Source organism: Nuphar pumila, chromosome 5 (genome assembly GCF_984573655.1).
Source record: "Nuphar pumila chromosome 5, dmNupPumi1.hap1.1, whole genome shotgun sequence".
Classification (NCBI taxonomy): domain Eukaryota; kingdom Viridiplantae; phylum Streptophyta; class Magnoliopsida; order Nymphaeales; family Nymphaeaceae; genus Nuphar; species Nuphar pumila.
In genome coordinates this window covers 3,441,062-3,453,631 of record NC_143253.1, presented here as the reverse complement: position 1 = coordinate 3,453,631, position 12,570 = coordinate 3,441,062, and the positions used below count along the sequence as shown (strand labels likewise).

Below are 12,570 nucleotides of genomic sequence, written 5' to 3'. Positions count from 1 at the left end.
GGGTCCGTGCCAATGTCAAAAATCCCGTCGAGGAAAAAATATTGTGATGTTTTGAAAATTATGGTTTTTTGAGAAAAATCTCAAGAAAATATGTATAAAATATATACAAAAACCTATACGAATATAACAATATCAAGAATATTACAAATTTTGTTTTTATTTGATCGATATTGGGATGAAAACATGGTATTTCTAAAATAAGCAGTATTTTATAAATATAACAATTTTGTTCGTTGTATATCAACGTTTGAAAATATAATTATAAAATCATGGTATTTTCAAAAATATCGGCTGTACAAGTGATAGATTTGAGTAAACTCTAACACCCGTCGCATATGTGGGAAGAGCAGATCAGGTGATCTGTCAAATCACTTCAAGAAAGTGATTTGACATCTTCACCCTCCATTGCTTCATCCCAAGGACCTCATGGTCCTTGTGTACGGTGAGGATGCAAAATCACTTTTCTAAAAGTGATTCGGCAGATCACTTGATTCGCTCTCCAAACAAAACTATGCTTAAAAAGAAAAAGGTAAATTTGGATATTGAAAATTTTGTAGGACAAGCGTCAAACTGTGAAACATCATGTTCATACCATAGAGACAAACCTTTAAAACGGCAAAATAACGGTTGCCAATTCTCATGAGAATCTTAAAACTTTTCACGTTTCTCAAGTTGTTAATGGCAAAAATATCGACAAAAAAAAAATATTTGTAAACCGTTAAAAATAAAAAATATAAAAATATAATCTGCCATTTCCTTAAAAAAAACCATGAAAAGAAAAGATTGAGAAAAATCACATTGTTTACATTTTGACGAGAATATCCTGTTATTTTGAAAATACTGTGATAATTTTCTCTTTAAAAGGACACCCTAAAAATATCACATAGACCCAAACACGTTAGTGTTGTAAGCCTCTAACACACCCAACTTGTGTCAGATGTTATTGTAGCTTTCTAATTTCTTCCTCTGTTAGACTTGTGAGGTAGGCCTTCACCTTTTGCTGGTTTATAATAAGAGTCAGTGGACCACTTTTGCTTAGTTTTTTTTTTTTACATTTACACGGAGAAACCGCTCCCAGAATCAGAGACCTAGCCGCGCTGGTTCTGCATGCGTACTTGCTATTTACTGTCTTGGCAGCGTAAAATTAACTCTCTGAACTTACCCTTGCCCTCAGTTTCGGCTTGCGCAAAAGGCAATGCCCATGAGATTTGAACCTAGACCGCCTGCCTAACGGCCTAGGCCCCATTCCCAAAACCAGTTGGGGCTACTTTTGGTTAGTGCTTGCCACACATCACCTCTTTTGTGCATAGTTTGGCCTCACATAAAGCAAAGTTATGTTATACCCTGCTGACAAACAACACCCACATGTTGCACATGAAAACGTGTCACAAAAGAGACCTATCAAAGATGTTAAAAAAAAAAAAGGCTATGGCCGGGATGGACACAGATCGGATTCGGGTCAAAGGCTATGATCCGGGATGTACACAGTTTGGATTTGGGTTGGATGTAACCACCAAATCCTATCAATCGGACTCGGATTCGAATTCAAATTCAAATGAGAAAAGACTAATACCGAATCAAAAAATTGCATGTAATCCAAATCCAGTTACTAATCCGATTCAGTTTTCTTAATCGAATCTGACTAATCGGATCCAGAATCTGTTCGGATATTGGATACATTCGATCCGTTGACATCCCTACCTACAAGATCATAAATGAAAGGGAAGTCCATTTCAAAGGGATGTCACTATTATTACAACAAGGAAGGTACTTTAACAAGTTGTGAGATAAAAACGATATCAGGGTCATTCTCCAAAAAAAAAAAATTTATCTTGAAAGATTTTTACCCTCATTTAATGATGAATATAAAATTTTCATACTCACAAGTCCTCACCCAATTATGCAGCGGTTAGTAAGCTAAATTTATATCTTACTTAATGTAGGAATACAACCCATGTGTCTTACCCAAGTACATGGGTTTATTTCCTTTAGTTTTATTTCCTTTAGCTAACTATTTTTCGACCTACCTTTGAAAGTTTATTAAAAACCTTTATCTTGTGGATTCCTTATTCACGGCCCTAGGAAGGTTGTTCTTGAAACCCACAGATTTGATATCATAATCAAACTGCGAACTACAATATCTAGAAAAAATAGAAATAACTGTAAATTAAACTATATAAAAGGTAGAAATAACATAAAGTAAGAAAAACTAAAAATTGCCACATTATATCTTTGTCTTTCTAATCTCCTACATCTCTAATTTATTTATAGATAAGGGATTATAATTTTGATGGCTTAAACTTTCTAATTTTAAAAGGTTTTTAATTAATATAAACTTTTAAATTCAAATAGGCTTCTTAAATTTTAAGTGTGATTAAATATATAGATTTAACATCCAAATAGTAGGGTTACAAATGAGCTGGGTTAGAGCTGAGCTTGGGCTTGCTCGGCTCAGCTCGTTATAAATTTTTTGGTGTTCTTTTAAAATTTTGTGGGTAAAACCCCATTCCCTCATAGTGTTGTTTTATTTTATTTTTATGTTAATGTAACCAGCTCAAGCTGAGTCCAGTCTAGCTCGAGCTGGCTGCGGATAAAGGGTGTTGTTGGTTACTTTAACATAAATGGGATTTGAACTCACGGCCTCCCAAGCAAGTGGCTGACGGGTAAACTATTGAAACAATACCTATTTTGTTATTTTATTATAAAAATTGATGCCTCATATAAATATGCACCGAGCCTAACCTAGCTGGATCACCTGTTCAAGCTTGGCTCGTTTATCTAAACCGAGTTGAACCCTTGTTCAAGCTCAGCTCATTTATTTTATCGGACAAGTTTGAGCCGAGTTTAAATGGGTCAAACCCGAGCTAGCTTGGCCCATTGTGCACCCCTACCAAATAGAGAAGACCCTAAATTGAATTTGCCCCGCTCCCATTCTTTAACAATTCCCCACAGCTTGGTCCTTTCAAGAGCATGTTCTTATAAAACCAATGAGATCATATTCGTACCATTAGATTCAAGAGAAAAGAATAAAAAATTCATGAAAATCATGATTCACACATTAGTTCTCATATATATATTTTTAAAAAGACAAACTGGGTTAGGCAAACCCCTACCAGTTATACAACTATTACCAATGGGTTTTGAACCTGCAACGTCCCCAAGGTGACTCATGTATATATATATATATATATATATATATATATATATATATATATATATATATATATATATATATATGACAAAAGTAAATATGGGTTCCACTCAACAACTATGATAATGGGGTCCTCGGCGCGAGAGGTCGAGGGTCAGTCAACTACCAAAGTCTCCCAACTCCCAACCTCCCAACTTATAGTCAGTTGCTTCATAAGGACAATTATGATCCAAACAGCATTAAATAACCAATATTTTTGTACCTCTATCTCAAACCATCCTGATTTTTACATCTCAAATACGTTGAGTCAAATCGAGGGTTTGAAGGTGTTTGGATTTTTTAAAGTCAAAGGCCAGATGTCAATGTAAGACTAGGCAAACCCACTTAACAAGATAAATGGGATAAGCTGGGATATTGCATCTTAGAACACGTTACAATATCCCAACTTATCCCCACTTTTTTCACCTTGTAATTTCCTCTGCAGAATCCATCTTCTTCTTTGGTTTATCACCTGACAAAGCTGCATCTGAACTCGGAGACCGGGTCACGCTAGCTCAGTCTGCCATACCTATAGTTGTTGGCCCACAGGCGTAAAACTCTGAGGCTAGTACCCTCACCCCTAAGGCCTATACGGCCCAAGGATTCTCAAGCTTTCCGTTCCTTTTCCTCCAAATGAGGAAGGAAGTGGCTTTAGGCATGAGAAAAAAAGCAACCATATGGGAGATGTGACGATTGTGTTTTCTCTGGTTAGGAATTTTTCATATGACTATGTTTCGCTTAAAATGGCGGTAAGTCCCATTATGGGTGAAACCTACGTGACAAAAATCGTGATTTTCAAAATTATTTTGACTTTATTCTGATACTTCAAGACGCTAACATAATACAAAAAAACTGATATTTCCATAATATTGTCTGTTCTGAGAATATCGCTTTTCTATCGTGAAAACCACTTTTTTTTTGCTGTACACATAAATATATATGATACTTTCTCGAGACTTTTCTCAAGAAAACCAGTATTTTCAAAATAATGTGAGATTTTTTCTTTCTTGAGTTTTTTCTGGGAACCAGATTTGCAATGAAAAACAAACGCACTGTGTTCCTTAAGTATTTTAGGAAAAACACCTGTTTCTTACGAAAATCCATTTATACCTTCCCCGCTTGGGGAAGTATTTTCCCATGGTTATGCGTGGCTTTCATACCAAAGGCCAATTTTCTTCCGAACCCTTGAAATAAACGGGCCCAAAGGATTTCAAGAACATGGGCATGGACTTGGCTGCATGGTATGAGGCCTTCCTTGACTTTGTTACCAATCTAATATTGCTGGTCAAGTCAACTAGGCATTGACTGGGTCCGAAGCATAAATGTTTGACAGAGATATCCTTCTGGTTAGGTGCCAAGCCCATGGTTGACTTTAAGATGTTGATGTACCCAAGTCTCTCAAGTGGTACACCAACCCAGCAGGTAGACTCGGGATAGATCTAATTCATGCCTTAAAAAATCTTCATACCACATCTGCAAATCATGAACCTTTTAGACTAGGAATTACCATTTACCAATGTGAAGAAGAAATTCCAGCAAAATCTTTTATATGCCAATTTCGTTATTCAGGCAAACTACGGATAGCGAAAGCATCACACACTTGAAGACGCTCTCGTATACTTTTTTTTTTTTGAATTTATAACCCGAAGAAACCGAGGCCGGCATGAAGACCTGGCTTCGCTGCTCAGCCTGCCATACCTATAGTCATCGTGCCGGCAGAGTAAAACTCTGAGGCTAGGACCCCTGCCCCCAGGGCCTATGCTCACATTTGATTCTGTTGCTTTGTCCTTATGACAAAAGACATGCACCCCGATTGTTGAACTCTAAAAAGTCCTTAGCTTAAATGCCTTCAGCTGAACCATCTAGCCATGTGTGCAGGGCCCATGGGGGCTAGACCATGTCCGGTTATGGGCTCGTGGACCACATTTTCAGCAATATAGATAGTCTCAGCAATATATATGTTGGCATGAATCAAATTGTGAGATTGTTGCTTGGACACGACCCAGATTGAGTTGACTGGGATTGACTCGTTCTAGACAACTGAACCAGATGGGGGCCCATGGAAGTTCCAAGTCAAGGCAGTGGATACAAAAAGTAACACAAGCAAATAAAAAGTACTTTTGAAATGGTTTAATATCCCCAACTCTCATAGCGTTTATCATATGTAGGGTGACCCACATTTCCCCAAACGGGTGCCACCATCATCCTTGTGGATGACTTTGTCATTCAAGGGTGACAATCCCTTTTGCCCTTCACACCTCAGTGAAAATGTCAAATGTACCTAACATAGAAGGGCGACGATAACTCTACATATTTCACCACGGTAAATTTCCAAAAGACTAGATACTGAATGTTGTTGAAATATATCTAGATATAGGTTGCAAAGAGTTTTAGGAATTTATGAGTCATACTAAAAGAATCAGCTGCCATCCTTCCACCTCTAATTTGGGACAAAGAACCAGCTTTTTGATTCGAAAAAACAACCAAATTAAGAATGGAACTCCGCTAAGGCAAAACTATTAACTAGTTAGAACTAGGTTAGGCAAGTGCAAGTATATCAACTACAAGTCGATTGCTAGAGTAAACTAGTAGTAAAGTTATGGTATGCTATTTACATCTTGCATTCTTTGTCAACATTGGGATTTCATGCCATTTGCTTTTTGTGCTACTCTACGTATATATGTTCCAATGTTTAAAACATGTAATGAAAACTACTGATCCTTTGCAGCTGGTGTCTGCCTCAACAACAGGTCACTTGCAGCCGGTGTCTTTCCCAACATAAACAAAATCTGTTGCTATATTTCCTATGCTTGAAGTGAGATGCACAACTCTGTGAACAATAATAATATCAGTTTGTTGCTAATAGTGGCATTGTCCTCTTAATGAAGCAAAAGATGCTGCCACGTTTTCAATGTTTATCTTCAGTTCATTTACAAAGTAAGAATTCTTTCTTCACCATCAACACTATTACCTGATACCAAAGGCTAAATTCTGGCATGATCCTCTCCTGATGTTAGAAGCGATGCTCCCACTTACAATACATGTTTGAAACTTAGGGACAACCAATTTTGCTATTGCTCCATGTTATTAGTTCCCCAAGATGCCAAACATACATGAGTTCCATATGACCATAGTTGCCAGCATAAATAAACAAAGCATAAAACACCACCCCAACAGAAAGAAATTGCCGAGTTTCTGTACAAATTATGAAACAAATAGCCACAGATTCAGATTTCTCATAAATCTATATCACAAATGAGCTGACGAATTTGTGTCCTGACCAGTTTATAAAAAAAAGACATTTGATTCCTGACTCATGAAGAGTTCAAGATACAGTTCCATAATTATGGCGACCGAAATGTCATAAAATTGTTATTCTCCATATAAACAATTCTACAGTGTTTCTTATTTTTACCTTCCACAGTCTTGATTAGAAATGAAAGGCCACGGTTCATGTACTTTGGTGGATAGAACTCCAGTGCACAAGGGAAGAGGAGCCACACTTTCAGCACTGTAGTAACTGTTATGAATGACATGCTTTTGTCAATTGCATAGCTACAAGGTTTAGACTTCCCTTCATTGTTTATTTGAAAATGGAAGCCATCCGTTGGAGCAAGTATCTGTTTCACAGGACTATGTTAGTGCCTCCTGTTGTTCCAGTGTCGATTGTGAAAACCAGGCTTTGTGTGGGGATGTCTCTGTATCAATCCCTGTTTGGGCAGATCATGCAACTCCATGACTTGAATTGTTCGCTGCTTCTTTGCTGTTACGAAAAGACCAGAAATTACACAGAGAACCAGTGGAGTTCATAAAAGACTCATTGAAGGATACTTCATAAGCCGATATGGTGCTACAGATTGAACAGAAAAGCTAAAATCAAGAAATTTCTCTAGAATCCAAAATGCTACTGAATGAAAAAAGTGCAATTCTATGAAGTGACTGAAATTAAAGAACAAACCATTCTCAGCTTGTTGGTACCCTTCATGGAGCTTTCTCTTAGCAGCCTCCAGTTTCACTCTGACCAGCATGTCATCCGAACATTTGGATTTCTAGAAACCAAAGAGAGACACAATGTACGTATCATTTCTGATACCCGAGATTTTAGTTTAATGACAAACACAATTTTGCATTTTAAATTGTACTTACATCCTTAAGGGTAGCTGATGCTGTTGTTTGGATGGAGTCTGGTCTTTGCTGTAGCTTCGGTTTATTTAGGAGCTTGGTATCCGTCAATCTTGCTGGAGGTCTACCTGGACCTGAGTTGCTGGCCAGAGTATGGTTATTCATCGCCTTGGTCTGCCTTGTACTTACAATAGACTCTTCATTTCTAACCAGCTCTGGAGGTCTACCTGGACCTGAGTTGCTGACCGGAGTATGGGTATTTGAAACCTTGGTTTGCCTGTTAGTCACAATGGACTCTTCTTTCCTGACCATCTCCTTTTCTTCCCTACCTGCATTCTCCCAGTACACATTTGCTTTCCTCTGATGATGATCTTTTTCTTGATCTGATTTTCTTCCATGTTCCTTGCTCTTGCCATGGTCACAACCATTCCTTAGGTCTGCAATAATGTAAGTGAAAGGTATCAGTACTAAATGATACAAACTCTGTGGAGAAAATAACAGAAATTTCAAAAAGTGGGAACTCACTTCCATCATCATCCATCCCATCGAAGAACTTCACATTGAAGAATTCAAAACCCACAAAACAAACACAAAATTAAGACCAGCATGATCCAAAGAATATCAAGAATGCTAATATTCTGATTTATGAATCATCAAGTCTACCTGGGAGAATTCAATTGAAGTAGGCTGTGTAGCCAGGAAAGCTTCATCCAGTGGAGGAGATGGGAGCCCTTCTTCTTCATCGATTGTGGAAGGATTCACAGAGTCTGGCGAGTTGCCTAACATTGAAGCAACAACAAGAAAAAAAGGATTCTTTATAAATTGCCTTATTGTGAACTCACCAACACTCCGTTTAGGAAAACAAGATGAAAGCATTTACCAGTAACAGTATTTGTGGTTCGTACCCACTCATCAACCATATCCTTCCAACAGCTGCAACAATCAAAACAAGAAACCAGACCGTAAGAGAACGGACATATTCCCCATTCCCAGCTTCAGCAGAAATACTAGGTAGCAAGCCTTCACAAGAATGAGAACAAAAAAGAATAACCAATTTTACTTTATAAGTATCTTTGCCAGACTTCTTATTTGGTTGGACCCATGTTTCTTCATCTCACTAACAGCTCTTCCAATCTCTGTCGCCTAACGAAAGGACACGAGAAATTCGCAAAATTGCAGTTCAATCATGGTCGCCAACACCAACACAAACCAAGAGGAAAGAAAAAAGACCACCATTACTGAAATTCGAGAGCATGTTATGTGCACCTGCAAGATGTCGACAGAGAGCTCCATCAACTGCAGCCTCCTTAGTGACTCAAACAAGGAAGCATCAGACTGTTCAAAGAAAAACACCAAAATGGAAATCAGACACCAACATCATAGCAAACACACTACATTGCAAGACTCTGTTTTGCATAGGTTACCAATCACACCATATTCAAGAAACAAAGCAAAAACATCCATAACTAGCATATCATCCCAATTTTTATAGTAAACCACACACACATGAATCACAAAATAAGAATTGCAGCATCGTTTACAACTCCAAGACTCCACATTCATCCATTTCAAACCAGAAACCCATGAAATCCAACAAAAAAAATTCATCATCAATGGTAGAGATGCGACTATTTACTCTGCATTTGCAGAGGCCCGACAATACGAATATGCACACCATCTAGACTAAAGGAACAGAACAGAACCAATTCCTTCTACGTCACTCTGATTCCACAGAGAAAACAGTAGACCTTCATCTGGGCCAGAATGGTCCATCGAAACTCCAATTTTTTACCACGGGAGAAAGGAAATGAGTAATCGCTATACCTCATCAGGATTTTCCAGAACCTCTTTGATCCTGATGACTTCACCCACAATCTGAGATTCTTCCTCAATCTCCAAAGTGAGAGCCTCCGCTTCATCATAGCTGCAGTTGCTGAAACTCTTCCTCCCGTTATCGTCGCTGCTGCTATTGACTTTGCCCTCCTTAGCATGGCAGCCTTCGGAAGCGCCGTCCTGATCGTCCGCCGGCACTGCCAACGCCACGGAGTAGCAAGCGACGCATCGGACCAATCTGCAAGCGAATAACTTCTGGGCGATCTCGTCCCTCCTCAACCTGAACTCCTTCGGGCAATCCGACGCGGCGACGAGGATCGCATTCTCCATGAGTTCGAAGATATCGCCGTCCGCCCCCCGGAAAAACTTCCGCCACCGATCGATGCCGTCCGATTTCGAATTCATGCTGCGGAAAAACGACGACCCGCCGGAAAATTTCACCTAGATGTCCACCGTAACGATCAGTTCAGAAAGAATCGGGGATCCTTCCACCCAAGAAACGATGCTTTTCGGAATTATTTTTTTCTCAAATTGGGGAGAAACGTCTAATCGCCGGAAACAAAGAGATGGGTCATCAGATTTCCAGCCGGATAACGGTCTACGATGACAGCTACACTCGAGTAATCACAAATAACCCAGGTGGGTAACCCGATTTTCGGCGGCAAAGGCGAAAAGTGGTCGGAGATTAGGCAGATTCCGCCGGATAAAGGCCTCGAAATCAATTTTCAGTCCGATTATCCAATGAAAGCTCAAGTTACTCCCGGATCTTCGCCGATGAAATGGGAAAAGCTTCGGTGGAAAAGTCGCAACCAATCCAGCAATGAACGGAAATGAAGAAGAAAAAGAAGAAGAAGTTGATCGGTTATTAGCCTCCTTTCTTCTTCTTCTTACTCGTTCCTATCGTCTAAGAGACAGAAAGGTGGTCGGCCAGAAAATGGGAATGCCAAAAACCGGCGATCAAAAGAGGCGCCAAACCTGTTCCTATGACGACGTGTTTTCCTTTCCTTTTTTTTTCTTGTTTTTCTTTTTCTGTGAAGAGTAATTCCTACGAGGAGTTGATGATGATGATAGCTGTGCGTTTCCTGGTTTTCACCTCTACGGGTTTCACGAAACCGCCCCCTCGGGACGTCTCCTTGGTCTTTGTTTGACTCGTTCCCTGAGAAATTCCTTCCAGGGAACGAAGATAGCTCTCCTGTGGGAAAAAAAGAGAGAAAAAAATAACAGCTCTCTATTTTTTTATTCACTTTTTTCCCTCTCTGTGTGTGCCCCCGTTTCGCTCAAACCACCCGGCCCCTCTCCCTTCCCCCGTTTCACCCTACTCACTACCTCCCTCTTCTCTCTCTCTAGCTCAGACTTTCTCACTCATCCTTTCTCTCCCTTTTTTGGGAGAATATTATTGGGATACGAATGAATGTGGATAAGTGGGTTTCAAGAGAGAGAGCAAGAGAGAGGTTTTGTTGAGTTAGGACTTTAGGAGCAGAGTTGAAGAAAGAGGCGGTTTCGTCTTTTTTCTTTCCTGCCTTCTTTCCTTTTTTGTGTTTTCATATTTTTGTGTAATTTGGAGGCTGCTCTCACGTGTCCAAACGAGTCCTCCTCCGAGACGATTTCGCTTGTCCACTTCCCTGTGCTGTTACTGTTGTAACCCCCTTTTTCTTCAATCTAACTTTCACATCCTTGAATTGTGGCCTCGTTTGTGCTTAAACTGCTTTTACATTTTCCTTTTTTTTTGTTACTACATTAAGAAACTATGCTCAAGATCAGAAACTCTTTAGGTGTAAGAAGGGAGGAGAGAGAGAATTCAAAAAAAGAAATGTAGGTTGTTTTAGAAAAAGTTTGGTTTTGATGACATAGAATAGTCTCGTATTGATGTTGTTTGAGTTTGTTGTGGGCTTTATAACTCATATGTAAACTCTTACACTTGTTTCTAAGAACAAGAGGTTGGGATGACTACTATACACGCGAGCCGAGCTGAGGTAATTGGCCTTTTAGGGCTATATTCAATCAAAACCAAAGTATCTTTTTGCTTAAAGTTTATGTGGATATTTAGATTCTTTAACGGGTTATGAGAAATGATAACGGGTCACGATTTCTTGTAATCCATGCTCGTTATGGCTCGTCGGATTTCGTTAACGGATCTCAATTCTTCGATTTCCGTTTGTACTGTATGTTGAGGCGAATCTTTTTTAAGGGGAGTACTTTCGTATGCCTTAGCCTTTTACACAGTATTACCATAATTTTCTTATTTTTATTGTATTTTGTGCATATGTTGTTGTCTGGATTTTGGTTTTATGCAAAAACCGTCATGCTTGCTCCCTGTTCTTGTTTTGATCGATTGTCAATCATGATTTCAATACTGTTGTATTTCCTGCTTTATTTCATGATGTTGATTGTGAAACTGTGTGATCCGAAAAGCAATCCAACAAGACTCAGGGTTCGAAACATCTGAAAACAACCTTTGATTAAATCACAATGAAGACAGCATGATAGAGAGAGAGATTGGAGTCTTGGTGCCTATCATGCTAAATGGTGAACTTTTGCTTAGTAGAACTGGACGTGATTAGGTGAGGAGGTTCTATTCGGGTATTATGTAATCCAAGATTACAATTCGACAACTAATGTGTTGGTGCTTTGCATGAAAGACTACAAGATTTAGTTTGGCTATCTAGGTCAATCCGGGCGATTTTTATAATACAATTGGATAATGCTTATTAAAAAAGATCGCATGATCAGCATAGCATGGTGCAAACAGCCCAATATGGATGGAAAATGACTATCCCTTGTATATGTATGACATTATGTGTTGGAAGTTTGATTTCTGATGCAAGACTAAAATTCCATTAGTAATACACCGATGCTTTTACATGAAAGATCACAAGATTAAGTTTAGCTACATAGATCAATCTTGGAAGATCTTTATAATGGATTTGAGCAATGTTCATTAAGGTTCTATTTGGAAACTGGCAGTCGGAATGAGAGTTGATGCGTTTGGGAGAGGAAGTGAGACTGTCATGGGCTAAACTCTAAACGCACATCCACGAGCCTCACATTCTATCAGTCAAGAAGTACAATGAAGTGTGATTCATGAATGATACATTATACTAGCAATGTACTTGTTTTACATGAATGACCACAATATTTAGTTTGCCTACCTGGATTGATTTTGATAATGTTCATAGCGACCAGTTCTATGGAAACACATGCTCTTTGGCCCCTTGCATTCTTGTAGGACAAGTGTCCTTATGAGATTAAGTTTGATCAATTCGATCGAATAAGCAATTCCATGAACACACATGCCTATGAACATTGCATTTTATCAATGAAGGGACACATTCTTAGAGATGATTGATTGAGATTGGCTATATCACCCAACGTATCATGCAGAAAGATATGCCCATGAGCCCCCCACATTTTGTGGGTCAAGAAGG

At 39.0% G+C, this 12,570-nt stretch overlaps 1 protein-coding gene across 3 annotated transcripts; it reads right to left on the bottom strand.

The window, feature by feature from the left end:
* Window positions 1–5,469: 5,469 nt before the first annotated feature.
* On the bottom strand, window positions 5,470–10,568 carry LOC149836503 (putative mediator of RNA polymerase II transcription subunit 26b). 3 transcript variants are annotated; one of them, XR_016432025.1, is made up of 11 exons: window positions 9,137–10,568; window positions 8,579–8,647; window positions 8,373–8,455; window positions 8,193–8,245; window positions 7,976–8,091; window positions 7,838–7,865; window positions 7,337–7,749; window positions 7,149–7,239; window positions 6,606–6,953; window positions 6,162–6,385; window positions 5,470–6,020 (listed from the first exon to the last, which is right to left on the bottom strand). XR_016432025.1 is itself a non-coding variant. In XM_090007024.1 (9 exons), exons 1-9 carry the CDS (start codon window positions 9,548–9,550, stop codon window positions 6,829–6,831), a joined length of 1,392 nt encoding a protein of 463 aa, XP_089863150.1. In that variant the 5' UTR covers window positions 9,551–10,568; the 3' UTR covers window positions 6,367–6,828. The 3 variants fall into 3 exon arrangements, 1 of the variants encoding a protein (XP_089863150.1); XR_016432024.1 differs by lacking the exon at window positions 5,470–6,020 and having other exon boundaries at window positions 6,027–6,385; XM_090007024.1 differs by lacking the exon at window positions 5,470–6,020 and having other exon boundaries at window positions 6,367–6,953.
* Window positions 10,569–12,570: the final 2,002 nt, after the last annotated feature.